The sequence below is a fragment of the Cervus elaphus genome, chromosome 14 (assembly GCF_910594005.1).
Source record: "Cervus elaphus chromosome 14, mCerEla1.1, whole genome shotgun sequence".
In the NCBI taxonomy this organism is placed as follows: Eukaryota; Metazoa; Chordata; class Mammalia; order Artiodactyla; family Cervidae; genus Cervus; species Cervus elaphus.
The window spans coordinates 52,333,963-52,355,732 of NC_057828.1; the positions used below are offsets into that span (position 1 = coordinate 52,333,963).

General features: G+C 57.9%; 3 protein-coding genes across 8 annotated transcripts in view; 2 read left to right on the forward strand and 1 right to left on the reverse strand.

Annotated features, from left to right (window-relative positions):
* The first annotated feature begins 1,731 nt into the window (after positions 1 to 1,731).
* Positions 1,732 to 7,339, forward strand: PEX10 (peroxisomal biogenesis factor 10). Of its 2 annotated transcripts, XM_043923470.1 has the most exons (6): positions 1,732 to 1,942; positions 2,883 to 2,963; positions 3,321 to 3,721; positions 4,852 to 5,027; positions 5,126 to 5,261; positions 6,011 to 7,339. In XM_043923470.1, the coding sequence occupies exons 1-6, from the start codon at positions 1,831 to 1,833 to the stop codon at positions 6,077 to 6,079; spliced, it is 975 nt and encodes a 324-aa protein (XP_043779405.1). In that variant the 5' UTR covers positions 1,732 to 1,830; the 3' UTR covers positions 6,080 to 7,339. The 2 variants fall into 2 exon arrangements, with proteins under 2 accessions (XP_043779405.1, XP_043779406.1); XM_043923471.1 differs by lacking the exon at positions 1,732 to 1,942 and having other exon boundaries at positions 2,897 to 3,038.
* RER1 (retention in endoplasmic reticulum sorting receptor 1) lies at positions 7,289 to 18,125 on the reverse strand. Of its 2 annotated transcripts, none has more exons than XM_043923472.1 (7): positions 17,944 to 18,125; positions 14,500 to 14,581; positions 13,048 to 13,152; positions 11,337 to 11,436; positions 10,068 to 10,146; positions 8,723 to 8,858; positions 7,289 to 8,128 (listed from the first exon to the last, which is right to left on the reverse strand). In XM_043923472.1, the coding sequence occupies exons 2-7, from the start codon at positions 14,578 to 14,580 to the stop codon at positions 8,039 to 8,041; spliced, it is 591 nt and encodes a 196-aa protein (XP_043779407.1). In that variant the 5' UTR covers position 14,581; positions 17,944 to 18,125; the 3' UTR covers positions 7,289 to 8,038. The 2 variants fall into 2 exon arrangements, with proteins under 2 accessions (XP_043779407.1, XP_043779408.1); XM_043923473.1 differs by lacking the exon at positions 17,944 to 18,125 and adding an exon at positions 17,512 to 17,782.
* Positions 18,126 to 18,263: 138 nt separating this feature from the next.
* MORN1 (MORN repeat containing 1) overlaps positions 18,264 to 21,770 on the forward strand; it is a 50,073-nt gene continuing 46,566 nt past the window's right edge. Inside the window, exons 1-5 of one of the 4 annotated variants that reach the window (XM_043923927.1) lie at positions 18,264 to 18,501; positions 18,903 to 18,974; positions 19,918 to 20,016; positions 20,509 to 20,619; positions 21,640 to 21,730. In XM_043923927.1, the coding sequence (XP_043779862.1) occupies positions 18,339 to 18,501; positions 18,903 to 18,974; positions 19,918 to 20,016; positions 20,509 to 20,619; positions 21,640 to 21,730 (536 nt within the window). In that variant the 5' untranslated portion in view covers positions 18,264 to 18,338. The remainder of the gene's footprint in view (positions 18,502 to 18,902; positions 18,975 to 19,917; positions 20,017 to 20,508; positions 20,620 to 21,639; positions 21,731 to 21,770) is intronic. The other 3 variants (XM_043923928.1, XM_043923930.1, XM_043923931.1) reach the window with 3 other exon arrangements.

Below are 21,770 nucleotides of genomic sequence, written 5' to 3' on the forward strand. Positions count from 1 at the left end.
AAGACCTGGACATGCAGTGCGGGGCAGGGAGGTGGAACCAGCCAGTGGGGGAGGTGACCCAGGTTAGGCCCGCCCCTCAGGGTTCTGAAGGAGCCAGGTGGTAACCCTGAGGAAGGGGACAAAACCTCTTCAAATCCAACTTGGTGCTGGTGGACACTGTCTGTCTGTGCAAACCCACAGGCCAGGGTGTCTCTGGGGCCAGCCTGTTTGATGAGAGTTGGCCAGAAACTAGTGAGGCCTGTGTCTCCACCTGGCCCCTGCCTGGGGGTCCACCCCAGACTACAAACCAAAGCAGTGGGTGGCCCCTGTGACCAAGGTACACAGACAAAGGCACCACTCCAAGGGTCACTGGGGCTTCAGTAGCAGGAGGGACTGTGGGACCACCCAGGTCCTGTCCCTTCCCTCTAGGTGGGGCCTGCCTGCACCTGGTGGAGCCCAACGAGACCTAAGTCTGTCCCCAGGCTGGCTCCGTGCAGCTGAGCTGTGCTTCCTGGGCACATACCCACACTGACATCCATGTGGGAGCAAAAGTGAGGTAGGAGCTGCAGCCCGTCTCAGCCCACACCCTCCAGGCCAAAGTCAGGGCCCTGGTGGTTCCCCTACGCCCTCGGGTCACCTGCCTCCTTTCTCTCCTACCCCTTAGGTCCGAAAGGACAAGGCCCTCTGGTCCTTGTGGGGCGCCCCTGCACCCCCCTCCACTGAGGCACACATACAGATGCTATGATGCTGCAGTTCATGGGGACACAAAGAGTCGGACACGACCGAGTGTTTGAACTGATGACCTGCTCACTTCTCAAGTGACTCAGTGGTAAAGAAGCCCCCTGCTAATGCATGAGACACAAGAGACTCTGGTTCGATCCCTCGGTGGTGAAGATCCCCTGGAGGAGGAAATGGCAACCCACTCCAGCATTCTTGTCTGGAGTATTCCATGGACAGAGGAGCCTGGCGGGCGACAGTCCACGGGGTGGCAAAGAGTTGGACAGACTGAACAAGCACACACACACACACAACCTGCTACAGACCCAGAGCCCTTAGGACACCCCAACTGCCTCCTCTCACTGCCCTCTCCCCAGACCCCTCCCGGGGCCCTGAACTGCAGCTCAAGTCCAGCTGTGGCCTGTGCCTGGGCACCGGGATCTCCTAGCTCTGTCCCCTCTGGTGCATGGCATCCCAGTCTCCCCACCCCCCCGCGGCCCTCTTTGGTCCCTGTTCTGATGAGAGCAGTTGAGAGGAGTCCGGGGTCTGCACGTGTGGGGCAGCCGCCAGTATAAACAACGCGGTTCAAGAATCCGCGCTCCCTGCCCTCTCCCGGGCCCCAGAGCACCTTCCCTGGGCCCACAGGCGCTTCGCGGGGATTAGAGCACAGGAGCGCCAGCGCCCCGCAGAGAGCACTGCAGGGAGCGGGGGGAGACCACAGCCAACCTTACTTCCGGCGCCGGGGGCGGCCAAGTGCCCCACCAAAGGGAGTCAGCACCTGCTGTGGCTCTGACGCCTCTCCCAGTTTCAGGGGGCTGTCCCCGCGGCCAATCCCCACACTGTGCCGCTCACCAGTCCCTGGCTCACCCGCTCCCCCTCCCCCCCCCACCAGCCTTGAGTCTGCACCCTGGCCTCGTTCGCGCCGCTTGGACCCCGCCGTTCCGTCAGCCCCGCCCCGCCCCAGGCCCCAGGGCCCGCCCCAGGCCCCGCCCTCAGTGACGCTCAAGGTCTGCGCCGCACGCCGAGCGCAGCTCAGTCATCTGGCGCCGCCGCGTGGGCGTGGCTATCTGGGTCCCTGCGTCGCCTCCCCGTCTCCCGGTCCCCAAGGTCCCCGCGGCCCCGCGACCCTTGACCATGGCTTCCGCGGCCGCCAGCCCCCCGGAGGTGGTCCGCGCGGCGCAGAAGGACGACTACTACCGCGGCGGGCTGCGGAGCGCGGCGGGCGGCGCCCTGCACAACCTGGCAGGTGAGGGCCGATGCGGGGTGTCTTGGGGGCCGTACGGGCCGTGGGGGCGCGAGGCGGGGAGACGAGCCCCAGGCCCGCCGGTCAGCCCTCTGCAGGCTCGGCCTGACCCTGCGCGCCCCCAGAGGCCTGAGCTGAAGGAAGGAGCGGCTGCTCCGGTCTTTGATCCCTGCTGCAGAGGGCGGGGGTGGGGGCCAGGCAGCAGGCGCGCAAGAGTCCACGGCTCTGCTGACACGAGGCTACAGTGGAGCAGGGGCGTTGGAGTCCAGTGTAGGGGCAAGAGCGTGGGTAGATTCCAGCCGACAGCGGGCTCCTTCGGAGCAGCTGAAGGGAGGCTGGACTGTACACTGGGGCCGGGTGGCCATGGGCCGGCTTTGAGCGTGAGAGGAACACGCAGGATCAAAACAAATGGCCCGTGTATTAATTTTGCTAACAGATTCACTTACTCCATGCGAGACACTGCTGTCCGTGCTTCAGAACATTAACTCGTTTTGTTAATACATGCCTGCCTGGAGGACCTGTTGCTATTACCCTCCTCAGAGACAGAGAAATGGGGATCCCAGAGATGTAACTCACCTGAGCTCACAGCCAGCAGTGTGGGAGCTGGGGTTTGATGCTGGTCAGTGGTCTTGGCTTGAGCTCCCGGTCACTGTGTTACACTGCCTGTCCTTCTGGTTCTCTGGGTTCTAGAGCAGTTGCCTAGGTGGATCCTGGAGGGGGCATGGCTGCAGGTGGGTAGGTTCTCAGGACACTCAGGGCCCAGGCAAGGCAGGTGTCAATGGAAAGTGTGAACAGCGCGAGAGTCCAGGGAGTGAGCAGAGTGTGGGGGGCGAGTCAGGGGCTGCAGGGCTGGGCCTGGGCAGCAGGAGCGAGGATTGTTCTGACCCTCATGCCCCACCACCCCCAGGCCCTCAAGAATAACACGTACAGTTCCTCCTCTTAGGTGCGAAGAAGTGGCTGGAGTGGAGGAGAGAGGTAGAACTGGTGTCGGATCTCGCCTACTTCAGCCTCACCACACTAGCAGGTAGTGGCCACAGCACGACCTCCTGAGGAGCCCCGAGGACAGGAGAGGGCTGCCTGCAGAGGGAGTTTTCTAAAGGTGCTTCACAGTGTCCCCCAACTGGCCCGCATGCAGCCTCTGGGAAGGAAGGGGCCCAAACCCCTCCCTAGGTGGGGTCCAGGCCCTGAGTCCAGTCCGGGCCTCTGGAAGCCCTGAGGTTCCCTGTCATGTCTGTCTGGGACTGTTTCTCCGCAGCTGAACCCGTGGCCCAAGAGGGGTCCCAGCATTGCGCCTGCCACAGGGCGTGGGCTGTGAGGATCGTCCTTTGGAGGGGAGGTGGGAACCCAGTAGAGGAGATCACTGAGGCCCTTCTCCCTGCAGGCTACCAGACCCTTGGGGAGGAATACGTCAGCGTCGTGCAGGTGGGCCCATCACAGCGCCATGTGCCCTCGAAGCTGCGACGCGGGATCCTGGTGGCGCTGCACACCGTCCTGCCCTACCTGCTGGATAAGGCCCTGCTCCACCTGGAGCACGAGCTGCAGGCCACTGGCGACAGCGCCTGGCCCTTACGGGGCAGTCTGGCCCCCAGCAGCCAGTCAGGGATGAGGCGCTGGGTGCACCGGTTCGTGGCCACCCTGACGGAACAGCAGCAGGGGGTGCTCCTGCGGGCCATGTCAGTGCTCAAGCAGAGCCTCGGGTGCCTCCAGCGTCTCCATGTGGCCTGGTTCTACATCCATGGCACCTTCTACCACCTGGCCAAGAGGTTCACGGGCATCACCTACGTAAGTAACAGGTCTGGCTCATTTGCAGAGGCTGTTCTTTGGGGACTATGCCCACAAGCAGTCACAGGGCTGGAGCTGAAATCCCCACTGGAAGCATGGGTCTTGTCGGGTCCTGTTTTACTAAAAGACCAGAGGAAGTCTGATTTCCAAAAACCCTGACGAGGGTGGGGTGAGTCTGTTTTCCACCGCCAGCACCTGTGGCCACCTTGCTGTATACCTGGGCTCCTGGGCCGTATGCCCACCCCTTCCAGGCCACCCTGACAGAGGGTAAGATTTGGGGACATGCCCCTGAGGGAGACCCGATAGCAACCACAGGGACCCTGGTGCCACCAGCATCCCTGCTGGCCTCCCACCTGGGGAGGTCTGGTGGTCTCCAGACCTGGTGGTATCCGCCTACCATGGGCACTCCAACCCTGCTGGGTCTCAGCTGATGCCCTGGCTTCAAGGTTCATCCGGAAGGCCTTCCCTTGGGCCCTGCCTCCCCAAGGTCTCCAGGCTCTCCCCCACCCCCTTGCCTCCCTTGACAGGGGTATCCAGCGCCTCTACCCCTTCTTCTCCCAGCTCCAGTCCTCACTGCACTTGCAGTACCCGTTACATCAGGTGTCTGCCAAGCTACTGCAACCCACTCAGGGCCTCGGGGTGGCCACGGGGGCTCTTCCTCCACAGATACCAGGGCCCCATCTCTTGGGCTCTGGCTGATCTGGCTAACCTAACAGTCCCTGCTTCCAGCTAGGGAAGGAGACAGCAGTGGAGGGCAAGTAGCTTCCCATTGGAGGATGTGGCTGGGAGTCCCAGGGCCTTCATACAAGCTGGAGCTTCTGTTTCCGGATGGGGCTGAGTAGTGGATCTGCCACGCAGGGCTCCCCCGCTCAGGCCTCTTTGCTGGTTCCTTTTCTGTGAGGCTTAGGTGCCTAGCAGTTTCCCCTTCCCACAATGCCTTGCTTGCAACCAGTGACCTGCAGGCTCCATCGCCACCCTCCTTGCTCAGTGCTGGGCCCACCAGGCATTCCTGCGCCCTCCCGCAGCCAGAGGGCAGGCCTTGGCTTAATGCCACCCATGAGGCCGGGCTCTTGGGCTGCTCAGCGCCTCATGCCCTCTGACCATGTGGCTGTCCCCTGGATCCCTGACAGCTCCGTGTCCGCCGCCCACTCGCAGAGGACCCTTGGGTTCGCGCCAGCTACCAGCTGCTGGGGTTGGTGTCCCTGCTGCACCTGGTGCTGGCCGCAGGCCTGCAGCTCTACAGCTTCCAGCAGAAACAGCGTGCCCGGAAGGAGTGGAGGCTGCAGCGCGGCCTGTCCCACCGCAGGTGCATGGGGCAGGGCGGGGGCGTGGGGCAGGGGCTGGCTCCCCAGGTGCCCGGCAGGACGCCAGCTCAGTTGTGTCCCATCCACCTACTCCTGCCAGGAGCCATGCAGAGGAGCGAGCAATTTCCAGAAACCCACTGTGCACGCTGTGCTTGGAGGAACGCAGGCATTCGACAGCCACGCCCTGCGGCCACCTGTTCTGCTGGGAGTGTATCACCCACTGGGGCGACACCAAGGTGGGCATCTGGAGTGTGCCTGTCCCCAAAACTGCCTGTCATTTGGGGTAGGGGCTTGTTCCTAGAAGCCTCCAGGTAGGCTGGACCTGGGGCCATGTCTGGAGTCAGGGCACTGCACTGGTGGAAGCTGGGGAAGCTCCGACCGAGAAAGGAAGGCCCTAGAGTCCTAGGGCCAGAGCTCGGCCTTGAGACCTCGGAGTGTGGGGTCCAGCAAGCCAGGGGGCCAGAGCAGGGCACTTAGATCTTAGGCCTGTGATGGTTCCGAGGAGGGGCAACCCCTGGGCCCCTGTGTACCTCCCCATCTCTTCCAGGGGCCTGAGGCCCAGCCCACCTGGTTCCTCAGAGCCCACAGGGCCCCAGGGGTGGGGGTGCTGCAGCCTCCTCCCGGGGTCCAGGCCGCCCTGCAGAGGCCCAAAGAGCACAGGCCCTGCCTCCCTACACGGCCCAGGTGGGGCACCCACCCTCACAGGAGGGACGCAGTCCCGAGGAGTGGGGACAGAACACTTGAGTTCACACCCTAAGACTCCTGAGAGGCTCTGGGTGGCCATGGTCCTTCAATGGCCAAGTGCCCTCCCCATCCCACATCACCTGTGGCCTGATCATCCCCTCTTTGGTCACTGTCCCTGCCCTGCGCCCCGACCACCTGCAGTGTCTCAAAAAACGCTTTCTCTAAGAGACATGGGTACATCCCTGTTTTATTGGAGATGCTGTGCTGGGTGCGGCCTGTGACTGTCCCCCACTCTCCCCAGACGGAGTGTCCCCTCTGCAGGGAGAAGTTCCTTCCCCAGAAGCTGGTCTACCTGCGGCACTACCGCTGACCTCTTGCGGGAAGAGCAGTCTTATTCTCGTCAACTTCTCCTGCACAGACATCGAGAAATTCTTGAGACTTTTGTCACATGTGATACCATGCCAGCTGCCAGGAGGATGGGTGCTGGACCTGGACTTGGACCTGGCTAATGCAGGGTGGGTGGGGACCTGCGGGGCAGTCAGTCCACCCTCAGAATGCCCCTCCCTTCCCCAGTCACTCATAGGGCGGGGCGTGACTGACCTGCAGCCGAGCACCAGCAGTTTGCCTTCCCAGCATGATAGTCCTCCAGCCCAAAGACCTACAGACCTCACCCTTGTCACTGGAGCTGGCTTTGGAGGGCGGGAGCACAACTGTTCCCAGAAAGCCAGAAGTTGTCATCAACCCTAACACCTCTGGCACGTGCCATCTAGTGAATGGTCAAGTCTGCTTCCCATTCTAGAACATGGCAATGTGCATTCCGGCCTCACCACAGGAGGGGTCTCCTCCCACGTGGAGCACCTGGCAGGCCCGGCCAGCTTGCCATCACCACTCACTGTTGTGGCCAGCCTGCTTCCTGCCACCTTTGTTATCTTCAGGTTTTTAGATCTACTTAAATCCTGCAGACTGAATTTTGGTGTAGGCATCCTTACAGCACCATTTCCACAGAAGTGCTGGTGTGCTGACACTGTGAGCGGTGCACACACCCATGTGGGAGGGCCTCTTCACGTGACTTGCGGAGGTCAGCCCCGGAGACCAGCTGTGACCGCGCGGGCCCTGCTCCAGGCAGGCAGGAGCAGAGAGAGGCTCCATGGGTCCTAAGCCCCGCCTCCTCACATGGGCCCCGAGTGGCTGCAACTTCCCGTCGAGTCTCACACCAGTGCGCTTACCGGGACAACAGTATGAAACAGGTCTAGAGCACGAGCACTGCAGGTGCCACGGCCTGGTAACGGGTACCGATCGGAACGTCATTTACGTGTGAAGTTTAAAATTCAGGGTCAGGTACACAAAGATCTTCATGTGGCCTCTTAAAAGCAAGAGCTGCTTACTTCACATTTGCAAAAACTGGCAAAAGAGAAGCCACAAGGGGAAGACTTGAGGTCCAAAACTGAGACAGATGGAAATGGCGCTTGGAGCCAGGAGTCAACGGTGTGGCAGTGTGACTGCCTCCCAGGGCGGCTGGGCACCCCACGGGCCCTCGTGGTGCAGGAGCTGTGGTGGGTTAGACAGAGACTACACGAGAGCGGGGACATTGTCTTTAATAAAGTTGGAATTAAAAAGTCACTTAGTAAAATGTTTACGAGTATTGGTTTTTATCACATCAAAAAAGCTGACATGCAGGTCAAAGTTGTTTCCCCGTAGAAAGTAAGAAGCCGTGTGTTAAAGCCCATGGCACTGGCCCTCCTGCCAGGTGTCTCTGAAAGGGGCTGCTGCCGAGAACACACTTAAAACAACTCTTGACGTATCAAAGAAAGGTGTCAAAATAATCTCAAACAATTAAAATATATATTTATAATTCCAGGCCTTCAAAAGCAATCATGGTGGTTAAGAACAAAGTTTTGAGTCATCATGGTAGAGGCCAACTCGACACATCTCCCGTGAGATGAACTGGGAAACTGGCATTAGAACCCGCAGCTAAGGGAGTGGCTCCTCCGGCGGGCGCGTATCCTCCACGGAGGCGGCAGATGTCCTCAGAGGCAGCAGTCGGGCATCCTAGATCCCTCCACGGGCCTGACCCCACCGCCGGCTGGCCGCCCGCCCTCCCCAGACCGCCTGGCTGTCCCCCAGCCTGCGTTCCACTACAAGTCCAGCGTCTGCACACCTGACCGGCTGGAAAATAAATCAATGCGATTCGGTTTAAATGCCAGTTTCTTCAAAAACCTGATACTTCAGTTACAAATAATCGAAGCTTCTTTTTAGAAAGAAAATAACTCCCTTGTACTCAACTACTGTATGTGAGAAGAGAAGGCGCCGTCAGGTGGCAGGCGGCCGTCTAGCTGGCGAATGTCTTGCCCGCGTCCTCTTTGCCCTTGTATGTCCTCTTGCCATGCGTGAATGGGATGTACCGGTACTTGATCATGTGCTGGGACAGACAGACAGACGAGTCTCAGCATGGCCTCCCCATGGCCCACCTCCCCTCCAGCTCTGAGCCCCATCTTTGCTGCGTGCAGGTGGGAAGCCAGGGCTCCTCAGACACCCCTGTCCCCCTGCTCAGGGGGCCCAGCCTGGCTGAGCCAGCTGAGCTGCTGAAAACCCCAAGGGTAGGGGACAGGTTTCGTAATCCCCACCCTGTGTGCAGGACGAGCTAGAGCTACTGAGCTGGGAACCTGGGACTGGGGGAGAAGAGGACAAAGCGGAGCCGCCCTGTCACCGAGGACAGCTTAGGGTGATGCTGGCATCACACAGCACGTCCTGGGGCCTGACTGTCCCTGGATGATGCACCAGACGGTGATGTACTTCATCACCTGACGGTGTGACTTAAGGCTGTGCTGAGGGCCCGGCCCTGTACACGGACCAGACACGGCGGTTGTGACTCATGCCCATGGCAAGCGCACACACCCACCAGACTGCACAGAGAGCAGGGTGTGCACAGCCCCAGTATCTCAGACTGAAGCCTGGCTCAGAGCTCCTCACACCAGGCATGCTGTCTCACGGCACAGCAGCAGCTGGGCTTTACCTTTATCTGCCTCTTCATGGTGATACAGAACAGCATGATGAAGTACATCACCAGGATAGGCCAGAACACTGGGACATTGAAGGCCTCAAAGAAGGTGCACACCATGGCCACCAGGATGCCCTTGGTCGCCGCGTGCCTGCGGCAGGAGAGAAGATCAGTGGTCAGTACAGGAGGCGGCCCTGGGGGAGGGGCGGTGTCTCCTCCAGAAGCGGGGTGGGAGCTACGTGTGGCATGTGTCACGTACTGCATGTGACAGACACAAAGCGTAAAATGAGCAGTGGGGGTGCTGTTGCTGCTCAGGCTGGTGGCTGGACCGGGATGCCATGTGCTGCAGGGTCATGTCTAGAAACCTAGTCCCAAGCCTCCAGTCCAAGTCCCACATGCCCAGCAGGCTGTCTCCCAGTGACGAAGCAGCATCCCGTAAAAAACAGGTGCAGTTAGACCTCAGGGCCACCTGCCCTCCAGCTCAGGGCCAAACCCTCCAGGGTCGCAGCCCTACTTAAGTCCGCCTGGCTCTCCCTTTCTAGCAAGCAAAGGCTACCCCAGAGGACACATAGGATCCAGCCTTGCCCGCTTCCCACCCCTCCCCCAGCAGCCCTGGGTCCAGCACTTCACACCCCACCGGGACTGCACCTGCACCAGGAGGGCAGGGTGAAGGACAGGACAGGACAGACACACTCACAGACCCTCCCACTTCCCCAGCCAGCAGGGTCATCTCCACCCCATCACACTCATCATTACATCACACACACGGGACCACCTCCCAAGAGGCCTACAGACAAGTCAAACCCCCTTCACACCAACACCTGCCCTGTGCCCAGGTCATCCAAGGACTGAGAGGGGAGGGAGCTAGTCCCCTCAGTGCAGAGCAGTGTACCCCCAGAGGCCAAGTCAGTCACCTACTCAGGACCCTCCACCCCGAAGCAGCCCCCTTTTTGTGGCTTCAAGGCACAATGGTGTTACTTTGCAACCCAGAGCAGGGTGGGCCCTGGAGGCCCCTAGGACCCCCCCATGCCCAGCAGGCACATCTCACATTCTGGGTGAGATGACGTCCAAGACAGGGAAACACACCAAGAGCTGGTGTTTCTCTGAGGAGTCTAGGCTGCCAGCTTGCCAGAACCAAGACACATGCCCAGCTCAGAGCCACAAGTGGGAATGAGCACGGGGGGAAGAGCACAGGGCGGGGGGGAGGAGCACAGGGCAGGGGGGTGGGCACAGAGGAACAAGCACATGAGGAGGAGCATGTGCAAGAAAAGGGGGAACATGCGGGGAGGAGCACGGGGGGTGGTACAAGGGTGGGGCGAGATGAGCATGGGGGCAGGAACACAGGGGATGAGGGACTCACCAGAACTTAAACTCTGGGAGCCTCCTGATGAAGGGTCGGAACTCCTCGTTCTGTTTGGTGGGTAATGAGGGGCCGTCGTCTGAAAGGAGAGAGTCAGCAGGGTGAGGCGGGCAGTCCCGTCCTTCCTACAGCTCTAAGCTCCCCTAGGGCTTTGAACCAACAGCCCTGACATTTAACCCAGACTTTAACCAAACACAAAATGGGGATTTCGGCTGATTTAGAAACCGATTCACAGCTTTAGAAGATTTGTATGAGAATTTCTTGTTAAGACCACTTCAAATGATCGTGTAAATTCACCCCCAACGCCGATTTTCAGGAACCCATCAACCAGACAACCTGAGACCTGAAGGGAAGGGGAGAGATAAGCACACACAGCCACGAGCAGGCAGAGGCGAGAGCTGTGTTGGCTCTGGGGGCGCAAGGCTCGGGACAGCCGCCTCCTCCACGAGCCGGGAATCCCACCCCACCCCACCTGGGAAGGTGCCCTCCCCAGTGACACATCAAGAAACTGAGGCCTACAGACAGGCCTCTTGCTTTCTAATTCCCTAATTGGCAACAGTAAATGAAAGGGTTGTTCCCTTTGGAATTTCTATCAGATACTCCACAGAGAAAACACACGGTTCTAGTCACGATCTGCAGTCTGGACAGTGGTCTCTGCCACAACAAGCAGGATCCCACAGGCTCCACAGGAACTGTAGCGGGTGTTACCAACATGGCAGCATCAGCCCAAATGAAGCCCTCAGCATCCAGTCATGCACTGCCTCATCCCCAGCTGGCCGGTAGGCATGCACTGAGGCGTCCATCTGGCCCAGGTATGCCAGGAACAGCCAGAGCCAAGAACTTTCCAACCCACTGTCCTGGGACATCAAGGGGCCAGCAGCCTCAGTGAGCCACGCCAAGCGGTATGGATGCCTGCTTTTGCGAGAAGGTACCTTGGCTAGGCCAGCTACCCAGAAGGCAGGCCCCGGCTCACCCCACCCTACCCCCCCATCCCGCCCCCGTACAGGATACACAGCCCCAAGGCTCAGTTTCCTCATCTACCAAACACAGAAAGAAGAACCCGCCGCCTGTGACTGTTTAACAAGGGTTTAACCAGTCCTTCTACAAACAAACTTGCTAGGATCACAGAAGTTCCAGGTACATTTTAAACACCTAAAGAACAGTCTCCGAAGTTGAGATTTCAAATGTTTCTGGAGGAAACAGCAGTTCTGTGAAGCACATAAAATCACAATTCTCCCCAGACAGCGAAGGAGGCATGCTCCACCGTACCTGAATCTTCCATTAACGAAGGGTCCACTTTTGGAGAAAGGAAAGCTATGAAGAGATTCAGGTGGTAGATTCCCAAGGCATAGGTCACGATGTACCAACCCTGGAAGAGAAGGGACACAGTCAGTGAGGCCACCCCGAACCCAGTCCTCATCTGGACTGAACCCACATGGACATGAGCTCAGAACAAGTGATAGAAGAGCAGTGAGCGTCCACAGTGACAGCGAGTCTCAGGCTGCATTTTGGGTCCTGAGCATGGACAAGCCAGTGTCCAGTTAGATGCACCCAACACTTAAAGCCACCAGAGCCCTGGAAGACAGCAGACATGGGGTGCTTCACAAAGCCACACACCCAGGCCACAGGTTTGTCCTCGCTGGCAGCCCCCAACCTGGACACGAGCCCCAAACCAGCCCAAGACCTGAGGGTTCAGCTCCTTCCAGCAGGTGGCTGGCGTCACACACATCGTGCAAGGACTGCTCACAACCTCTGCCCAAAAGAAATCCAGAACCTCAGGAAACCAACAAGTCACAGAGTATTACAGAGAAAAACCTTCCTCAGGAGACACAGAGAAGGAGGTGTATCTGCCACTGGGCTTCTTGGCCACACGGCATGTGGCATCTTAGTTCCCCGACCAAGGATTGAACCTGGGCCCCTGCACTGGTGGTCCTAACCACTGGACTGCCAGGGAAGTCCTCAGCTCATTCTAAAGGAGTGAGTTTATCCAGGCAGAACCAGACTGCACTGCATGACCAATTCTAAAAGCCCAAACATTTTCACACAAACCAGTTGAGATCTATCATGCTGGCATTTGATGTCCTGATACCTTAAAAAATGTTCAAGTGAGACAACAAAATCCTAAATGTGAAAAATTAACAGCTGAGTGTTTACCCAGCTCCTGGTAGCAAGGCTGAGGCTGGAGGGATGTCAAATCAGGCACTTGGTGAGTCTAACCTGGGAAACTAGCCTGTACGAAACGCACCCACATCCTGCCCAAATCCCCCAATTCAAGGTTTCGAGGTCACTCTTTCCATGAAGACTGGACCAAGGTCCAATTTCTTAAGAACACCTAGACCCAATCACAGCAAACAACATTAATTGTAGACTGCTGACACAAACTGTGCCTGCTACAGAGCTGCACCATGCCTGCCACCTTTGTACTAAGCCAGGGTTAGGCTTCCTCTCGGAAACACAGACACAACCACCACCACCAAGGATGAGTCTCTATACTCAGCTGAGGGGAGAGTTTCCCCCAGGGCTGGACGCAGGGAGGTATCCAGTGGGTGAAGTACCTGTCCTCACACCCACATCCTTCTAAACCTAGGAGACACCCAAGAGGATGGGTCTGCTCTCATGGAGGAAACAGCTGTCCTGCCCAGGGAAAAAAGCTCTGGATGAGGCCTGAGCCTCCCTGTTCTCAGGGTCCACAGGGACTCCCACCTGGGACCCAGGCAGTCAGCAGGGGTCAGAAAGGATACCCGTCCCCTCAGGGAGAGTCCTCAGTCACCTCACCTGGTCCTCCTCAGACGCCAGCCTGTCTCACACACTCAGGGAATGAGGTGGCCAGCACAGAAGGTGATTTTGTCCCCAGTCCCCAGGAGGCCCACCCAAGGGGCGCCAGGAGGTCCCCTGAGCAGACCAGGACACTTCTACCCCAGAGACAGAAGGAGAAACAACCCTCCCACCTGCACACAAGGCCAGGTCCCGCCCCACCGACCTGCAGCAGGTAAACGCGGATCATGTAGATGAAGCTCAAGCCCAGCGTCACCACCCATCTCACGGCCGTGTGTGGCGTAGACTTGTCCAGCCAGGACTGGTAGATCTAGGAGAGACACAGCCTATGTTACGGCCGCCCTGCAGTTCGAGCTGCGCAGCACGCCTGTTGCTGACCTTTGCGCCGAGCGGTGACTACAGTTAATCCAAAAGTTACTTGCAACAGTTTTGGAGATGCACTTGTCCTTTAATCAAAGATAATTACGGATCTGTCTCTCACAGTCAATGGTCCTACAGCATCGGCCCAAGGGGCCATTGTGGGGAGACAGAGAGGACAGCAGAGACAGGGGAATGTTACCATTCCACACCTGGGACTCAGCGGCAGGTCCCCGTCTCATAGCCACTTACCCTGGAGCCGGTCCCACCCACCCAGCAGTGGGGGGGCAGGGGACGGGGAATGGACACAGCTGCAGAGCAGATGGCCAAATTCCTAGATTCACACATGTGCACACGTCTACATACGTGTGTACATCTGTACATTTAACTAATATACATGTCTGTGTTCTCGTTTTAATTTGAAATTAATTCCCATTTTGAAATTCTAATTATGAAAAATTTTAGTCATTCATAAGAGAGAATACGAGCCACAGAGGCCCATGACCTGGCTTCAATAATTATCAAGTTTTCCAGATGCTTTTTTCTTTTAAAAGTCAACACGGTTTTAGTTCTGAGCCCTATGTCAGTCTGTATGATTCTCTACCAAGTCAGACTTCTTCCTCCAAGACAGACACTCACAGGCCTTGCTGTGGTCTGAGGGGTGGTCCCGCAGTGGAGCATGGACCTGGGTGCAGGGGGTTGAGGAGACGTGGGCGAGGGTGGATGTGGGTAGCTAAGCAAGGGGACAGCGGGGCAGAGGCAGAGCAGCTGTGTCTGCTAAGAATCAAGGTTTTCACATTTTTAGAGCTGTTGAAAAAACGCAGAAGACAAGTATGTGGTCTAAACCACAGGAGACCCAGCATCCTCACAGTAACAAGACAAGAAGCCTGAGTGTAAGCGTGAGACTGAAGGAGTTGTCCCCCGCCCAGGGGAGCTGCCAGCACACTTATGCTCCACAGGGAAATGCCCCAGGGTCAAGTCTCATTTAAATGTGTATGCTGCTGCTAAGTCGCTTCAGTCCTGTCCGACTCTGTGCGACCCCATAGACAGCAGCCCACCAGGCTCCCCTGTCCCTGAGATTCTCCAGGCAAGAATACTGGAGTAGGTTGCCATTTCTTTCTCCAAAGCATGAAAGTGAAAAGTGAAAGTGAAAGTGAAGTCGTGTTTGACTCCTAGTGACCCCAGGGACTGCAGCCTACCAGGCTCCTCTGTCCATGGGATTTTCCAGGCAAGAATACTGGAGTGGGTTGCCACTGCCTTCTCCTTAAATGTGTATACAGCTCTGCAACCCAAAACCAACCTGTCCAAGTCGTGTGAAAAATCTGTAGACCACAGACGGCTTCCCATGGACAGAATCTCCCACACTATCACCTTCAGACATTCTGTAAACAAAAAAAACACAAAACACTTTTATATTAAATATACAGCATTCAAGGACCTAATCACCTTGCCCTATTTCCATCAACACCATTGAGCAGGTTTTTCCAGTATTCACTATTTCACACACACCGAGGCTTCCGGCCTGTGTCTTTACCACGAGTCATCCAGGAAAGAGAAAAAAGCCAACGACATGCTCTGGTGGAGAGCCAGGAGGCCATGTGACATGCAAAGCAGCACCGGTGGACTTTCATTTCCGCTCCTGTCACCTGCTCACACTCCTCCCACCAGTCCCAGGGCCGCCCCGCTGGCTGCAAAGTCCTGTGGACACATTTGTGTCCACTTGCCTGGGGCCAGTCTGCAGCACAGGCGGCTACGCCCACCTCCCCAGGGCTCTCCAGACTCACCCACTGCCAGCATCTCCTCCTGCCGCTCCACAGGCTCCCAAGTGGCCCCCCTTCTCTAGGCCCCACCTGGTCTCTGTCCAGACCGCCCCCCATGGTACCAGGCCCTGTCCAGACCAGGTCCCCACTCCATGGTCAGGATTCCCAGTAGTAGTCTGTCTGAACCCCAGTTCCTTATCTGTGCGTGGAGGTAACCCTATCTGCTCCTGACTACTTCGTCCGGCCACGTGACTCCGTGAGGACTCAGCACATGAGAGCCCAGATCGCCAAGAGAAGGGTGGGCACCATCACTCCTAGGCCACAGCAGCACATCAGCCTCAGACAGTCCAGGCCACTTGCTCAAAGTCAAGAGCGGCTCTGGCCTTGGCTCTTGCAGCCCCGCATGGGCCCCATCTGAACTGCAGAACAAAAAGGACGCAGAGGGCGGAAGGCCACGCCAGTCCAAAGCTGGTGAAGATGCTGGGGCCAAGCTCTCGCTGCCCCCATACCACAGGCGGCTTCCTCCCGCATGTGGCACCATGGCAGGGCTGGGGACCAGAAGTGGACTCCAACATGGAGTCTGTTTCACCGCCCTTGAGTGGTTATGATCGTGAGGCCGCCATCCCTCATCTGGAAGGCGGCGTCTGCTGGCACAGCAGCCCTTCCCATTTGGGCAGACACCTGAGGCTTCCAACGGCCTAAGCAACCCCTTGCTTGGCCTGTTCATGGCCAGGCTGGAGCCTGGATCTGCACATTCTTCCTGCATGCACCCGCTAGTTAGCAGGCTCACAACATAATCCTAGATCCCAGATGGGACACAGTACCAATTGCAGTGGGTCCTTGAACAAATGCAGGGGCGTCGGCCCCAGCAGTCAACGATCCAAGTATAACTTTAGTCAGTCTCTGGACCTGCAGTTCAACCAATCGCAGATCATGCAGTACTATGGTACTGTTCTCGTGAAAAAAATCCACATGAGACTGGACCCATCCAGTCCAAACCCATGTTGTTCAAGGGTCAACAGTACAACTTTGATATGAAGATAACCTGAGCAGTCCCACAAGCACCAGCACATCTGTGCTAGAACGTCTACTCTGATTCCGTAACACCATTTCCTGGAGCCCCACAGTGGAGGGGCAGCGTGCCAAGGAGACCCAGAAATGCCCTTTGCTTTCCTGGGAGCCGCAGTGAACTGAACAGGTGAACTGTGGCTCCTAGCCCTGTCTTTTGGGGAAGTTTGCCTCTATATTCAACTGGGAAAAATTTCCTATTTTCAAAAGGGCTAAATTAGAGAAGGCCAGCCACCCTATTTAGACCAAAGTCAGGCCAGAAGAAAACCACATCAGTAACATCATTTATCCTACGAGTCCATAGAAATTTTTCCGTTTTACTTTTTTATGACCAAAGTGTCTACCATTTAAATGCCTTTACTTGAATTGAGGTATTAAAATTAACATTAGAGAAACACTTGCTATTCCTCTAAAGTACGCCCTACACAGAGACAACCCCTTCTAAGTCTCGTTCTCTTAACTGAACGTGTGAAAGATCTTCCCACGACATGTTGACCAACTTCAGATTACCTGACATAAGACATATACATTAACATAACTCCACGCTTTGGCTGAACTCCCATCAACATTAAGAAGATGAACTTTGGATCAAATGGCCTGTCTATGGCGTGACTCGCAGGCCACTGTGGCCCTCCCCACTCCACTCTGTGAAACAGGGCCACAGCATCTCAGCACCCCCTCCCAGGCCTTCGGTGGGGAGTCAACAGCCAGCCTTGTTAGAACCAGTGTAGGGCCCAGTTCTAACCAGGAGCAGCCCCGGGGACCAAGGCAGCAAGCTGGCCTTGTTTGGACTTGTTTCCAATCAGGGTGGCCCTCACACAGCTGGGCTGTCTGTAGTCCTCGGCAGTTCAAAGAGGCCTTCCGTGACTGTCCAACTGGCGCCTGTCACTCAGATCACATCACCCTGTTCTATTTTGTGGGACAATCACTTCTGACTGCTTTCTGCCTCATTTCTCTATTTCCTCTTACTAAAATGCAAGCTCCTGGAGAGGGAGCCTTGTCCCTCCGCTGCCGGTCCCGATATCCACCATGCCCGGGACAGAGCTAGCAGTGGGTTAAGTTCTCTGTCAGATGTCACTGACTCAGGCTCAGCCACAAAGGAAACAAAGAAAAAAGCAAGATCAAACTGTTCCAAACAGAGACCAGGAGTATCACTTCTGCGAGTTTGTGTGCAGAGTATCAGAGTCATCACTGCACCTGTCTGTGAAGCTGTCCCCACACAGACGCATCCCACACAGAGAACAGTCTTGCCTGGCACCCTCTATGTCTCCCCTCATTCCCCTGACCCTTTCCCCTGGGTCCCGAGGCTGTTAATTTCCCACACTTTCATCCTCCGATGCTGTTCCCTTCGCTGAAAAACCCTTCCAGACCTCATACACCCGAGTACTCGGCCAGGGATCACGGCCGGCTCCTTTCCCTGGGCATGACCACCTTCCCGTCTCCACCACACCTGCACCACCAAGACCTGGGGGCCCTATATTCACCTACGAGGAGTGCGCCACCTTACACATCTCCGGGAGTGAGACCAACCCGACCAAGTAGCAGGCGCCCCGGGACGCTCCCAGGCTCAGGTGCCTGGGGCAGGTTTCCGGAGGCAGCTGTGGGACAGGCGGGGCGCCGTCGGGCGGGTCAGCCCGAGCGCTCGGGAGCTTCGGTTTGCAGAAGGGCCAGGACTCGACCCCGAGAGACCCAAGTCCACCGCGGCGTTTCCTACCCAAATCCCGCAGGCCACCCTGGACCGGCGAGGACACCGAAGTCCCACGGCCCCGGGCAGGCAGCCGACCCCTCCCAGGACGCGCTACCAGGGCACTGGGGCCGGTCACCGCGGCGACCCCTGGGGTCCGGCCCGGCCCCAGCCTCACGCGCGCCCCTCAGGACCATGGCGCCAGCCTGACCCCCGGCCCGCCCGCCAGCACCTCGCGGTCCACTGCGGCCGAGCGCGGTCTCCCGGGGGCCGCGGGAAGGAGGACGCGGGTGGCTGCCGCGCCGGCGTTTCGCTAGGTCCGGGAAGGGGCGACCGAGCACTTCCGCTCAGTCCTGCGCGGCGCCGCCTCCCGGGCTTCCAAGATGGCCGCCGAGGCGGGGCCGAGAGCCTCCAACCATTTCCGCTTCCGGTGCGAGAGCCCAGGCCGTTGGCTGGGCTGTCACGTCGGCGGAAGAGACACAAGCGGCGGAAATTCGCCGTGCTGCGCAAGCGCATTCTAGTCCTCTGGCTCCCGGCCCCGATAGTTCAGCTCCAGAACTTGGTAACGCCCAAGGACTGACTAGAGGCCACGCCCCCTCACAACCAACAAGCCAGTAGAGAAGAACTATGCGGTTGCTAATGGAAACCTCTAGCGGCAAGATGGCGTCTGCCAGTGAGGGGCGCGCGACCACCTGCATGCCACGCCGGGAGCTTCCAGGGAGGCCACCGCGGGAGGGTAACGGCCGACTACACTACCGGGCCTCCGTCGGGAAGGGAGGGAGGCGGACAGGTCCGGGCACTCGCTGAGCATTCCCGCACCTTCACTACGAACCCAGCTCGCACCCCTGGGAGCTTTGTCGTCCCCAACTCAGGTGTTTGGGTGCCCATGGTATGGGCGGGGTCCCAGGCCCCGAATAGCAGAACCGGCTGGGGCCTGGAGACCCAATCGGGAGGGACTGAGGACCTCCCCAGACCCAGGTTGGCGGGGTGGGCGCCTCTGCACGGGTTGGGCGCTCAGCATATCTGCTGTATAAACGGATGAACAGGGAGAGCTGTGACCCAAACAGCCTTTGGGGAGCAGTGGGGGTGAGGCTCACTAAGAGGTCAAGACAGACACCTGGAATGTGCGTGCTGGTCGTCAGCCACGTCATCTGTACCTGGTGCTCACCTGGGTGTCCTTTCAACCTTCAGGTTATGGGGTCTACGTTTATCCAAATTCTTTCTTTCGATATGAAGGAGAATGGAGAGGAGGCAAGAAACACGGTACGGACAGGCTATGGCCTCTTGCTGTAGCCATTCCACTGACAGCACACGTCCCAGAGGAGCTGGGGCCACGTGAGTGCCTGCCACACCAGGCCCTTACTCATGCCCGCCGCACCAGGCCCTCACTCGTGGCCGCCACACCAGGCCCTCACTCGTGCCTGCTGCACCAGGCCCTCACTCGTACCCATGAGGGGCCATCTCCTGCAGAGTGGGGGACCCAGACAGCCGCCTTGGTGCTGATGAAAACTGTCTTTATTTTTTCCTTGAGTATGAAGAGCCTGACCATTTTTATTAAAAAAATCTAAATTAGCAAGGAGAGCAAGTAGCAAGTGAGAGTCCCCTGGCGTCCACCCCAGAGGCAGACCTGGACTTTCCAAAGTTTACCATCACAGTTTTATGCCTGTTTGGGGTTCTGTCTGCTGGAAGCCTCTGCCTATTTTTCTGCCAGAGGATTGATCTTCCAGTATTTTCTCATGAACTATTTCTTTATCAGTTGGCTACCAGTGTATTTTGAGACTTTTGACTTTTATGGGAGTGTTTTTGCCACACGGGTGTTTCTCCCTTTTGTGCTGAAATCTGTGAGTCTCTTCCTGACCTGGACAAAGTGGTCCCTTCTTTTAAAAATGTATTTTTCAGTGTCACCCCATGCTTTTCTTTCTCTCGCCCTTTCTCTCTCTCTCTCCCTCTCTCTCTCTCTCTCTCTCTCTCTCTCTCTCTCCCCCCCCACAACGTCCCTCTGCACCTGCGCTGACAGAGGCAAGGTGGCCATCAAGTGCCCTCTGAGGAGATCTAGAGGCAGGATCCCTGAGCTTTTGATGGCCCGGACAGAAGCAAATACAAAGACCTTGCAACCTGCTCTTCTCCCTGAGAAACGAGCCCAGCTGCACACAGGCCTCAGCGGTCACTCCCAGCCACAGCCTGACATCAAGATGTCTTTCACCAGGTCGGGGGAAGCTGCTGTTTAAAGATGGGAGTTACTACGAAGGCGACTTTGTGGACGGAGAGATCACAGGAGAGGGCTGTCGGCACTGGGCACTGACAGGTCAGCTTTCCAGCCCTTCCTCCTGAACCCACCCTGCTGTGAGCTGCCCCCTCCTTTCTGGATGCAGAAGGCACTTGTGTCCAGAACCTGAGGACCCCTGGCTCCCCAAAGGTGTCTCGTAGCAGCCTTGTGCCAGCCTGGGGCTGGACAGCCCCGGTGCTGCCTGCAGGACCTCAGACCCTCACGGGCAAGCGTGAAGTGGATTTTTGGTGGAGAGAAGTGTTACCCCACAGATTCTGGCCTGGAGGGGCCTCTGTTCCAGGCATACAGACCCGAGAGGGTCCCTAGGAGAGAGGGAGAGGATCGTAGGTAATGGGACCATACACACTCTGTCCCATCTCCCTCGTCCACCAGCGTGAGCTGTGAGATAAACGTATACCCTGCTCTGTGACCACTGCTGCCCAGGAGTCAAGTGAGAACTGGGTAATCATCACCCTGAGGAACTCAGGAAGCGGCTCTAACCCTAGACATGGCTTCCCACCTCCCATCCAGGGAACACCTACACTGGACAGTTTGTTCTGGGAGAGCCCCAGGGACACGGCGTCATGAAGTACCAAGCCGGCGGACATTACGAAGGGGAGCTCTTCCATGGCCTGAGAGAAGGTCGGGTGTCCGCAGGAAGGCGCAGGGTGTGGGCTGTGGGGCAGGCACTGCGGGGCCTAGACCTAGCCCTCCTGGGATTCTGACTCAGGGCCTGGACGGTCCAGCACCAGCATGCTCCCCTGTCCACTGAGGTTCAGAGTAAGGGGTTTACAGCAAGCCACCCAGATCTGGTGACTCGGGTCCCCGTTCTGTCCTTGTGCTAAATCCTGGGCTGGTCTGGGCTCAGCTGGGCAGGTCTTCTGGCCTCGTGGAGGGTCGCAGCCCTTGAGCAGGGCTGTGGGTCTCCTGGGGCGAGAGGCAGATGGCCCCTCCTGATCCTCCACTCAGTTGTCGTCTCCACATCTTGCCAGACCAAGCCAGTCAGGAGGCCACGTGTTGGGAAGGGCAGACAGCGTGAGTCAGTAGGCCACATGGAGGGGAACAGCGCCAGTCAGGAGGCCACCATGGTGGGGATCAGCGCTGGTCAGGAGGCCACATTGGTGGGAGGCCAGTGTGAGTGAGGCCCCGGGGAGTGAGGGGAGTGGCTACGCCCCCAACAGCCCACACCCTGCAAAAGGCCCTGCCTCCTCCAAGGCCTCCCCATGGAGTCTGGATGTTCTCCCCTCCCTGAGTGTCCAGATCCTGGAGACACCGTGTCTACGCTGGCGATTTCTCTGGTCTCTGGGTCCTTTGAGTAGATGGTGGAGGCCCAGGATGGCCATGTATCCTCAGGATGAACTCACTTCTGCGAGCTGGCCTTGACTACCCTGCAGCACCACCCGAGCAGGACAGCAGCATTTCAGTCTCTATTCTGGGGGATCGTGGCCCTTGAATGGCACCCCCACCCTCACTCAGGACCTTGAGAACTGAACCCAGAGATATTCCCGCTGCATGTGGCTGCCCAGCTGTCCCAGATCAGATCTTGGGGCCAAGGGACCCCATGCAGCTCAGTCCCCAGGGGTGCCAGCGCTAGCTTCCTCCAGACAATCCCCTCCCTTAAAGGAGGCACAAGGTGATTTCTGCTCTGGGCTCCTTCTCCAGGACACGGGTGTCTGGTGGACGCAGACGGACAAGTGTACTTGGGGTCGTTTCACGACAACAAGCGTCACGGCCGAGGGCGGATGATCTTCCGGTGAGTTCACAGGCCAGCGGGCCATCCCCTCTCGAGCACC

What these genes read in the sequence shown, in the direction of transcription:
- PEX10 (XM_043923470.1), top strand. Translation starts at nt 1,831, where the DNA reads ATGGCTTCCGCGGCCGCCAGCCCCCCGGAGGTGGTCCGCGCGGCGCAG. An exon ending in GGTTCACGGGCATCACCTAC is followed by an intron (nt 3,722 to 4,851) that starts GTAAGTAACAGG and finishes GATCCCTGACAG; the next exon opens with CTCCGTGTCCGCCGCCCACT. An exon ending in CGCGGCCTGTCCCACCGCAG is followed by an intron (nt 5,028 to 5,125) that starts GTGCATGGGGCA and finishes TACTCCTGCCAG; the next exon opens with GAGCCATGCAGAGGAGCGAG.
- RER1 (XM_043923472.1), bottom strand. Translation starts at nt 14,580, where the DNA reads ATGTCTGAAGGTGATAGTGTGGGAGATTCTGTCCATGGGAAGCCGTCT. An exon ending in TCCGCGTTTACCTGCTGCAG is followed by an intron (nt 11,437 to 13,047) that starts GTCGGTGGGGCG and finishes CTTCTCTTCCAG; the next exon opens with GGTTGGTACATCGTGACCTA. An exon ending in CTCCCAGAGTTTAAGTTCTG is followed by an intron (nt 8,859 to 10,067) that starts GTGAGTCCCTCA and finishes CTCCTGCCGCAG; the next exon opens with GCACGCGGCGACCAAGGGCA.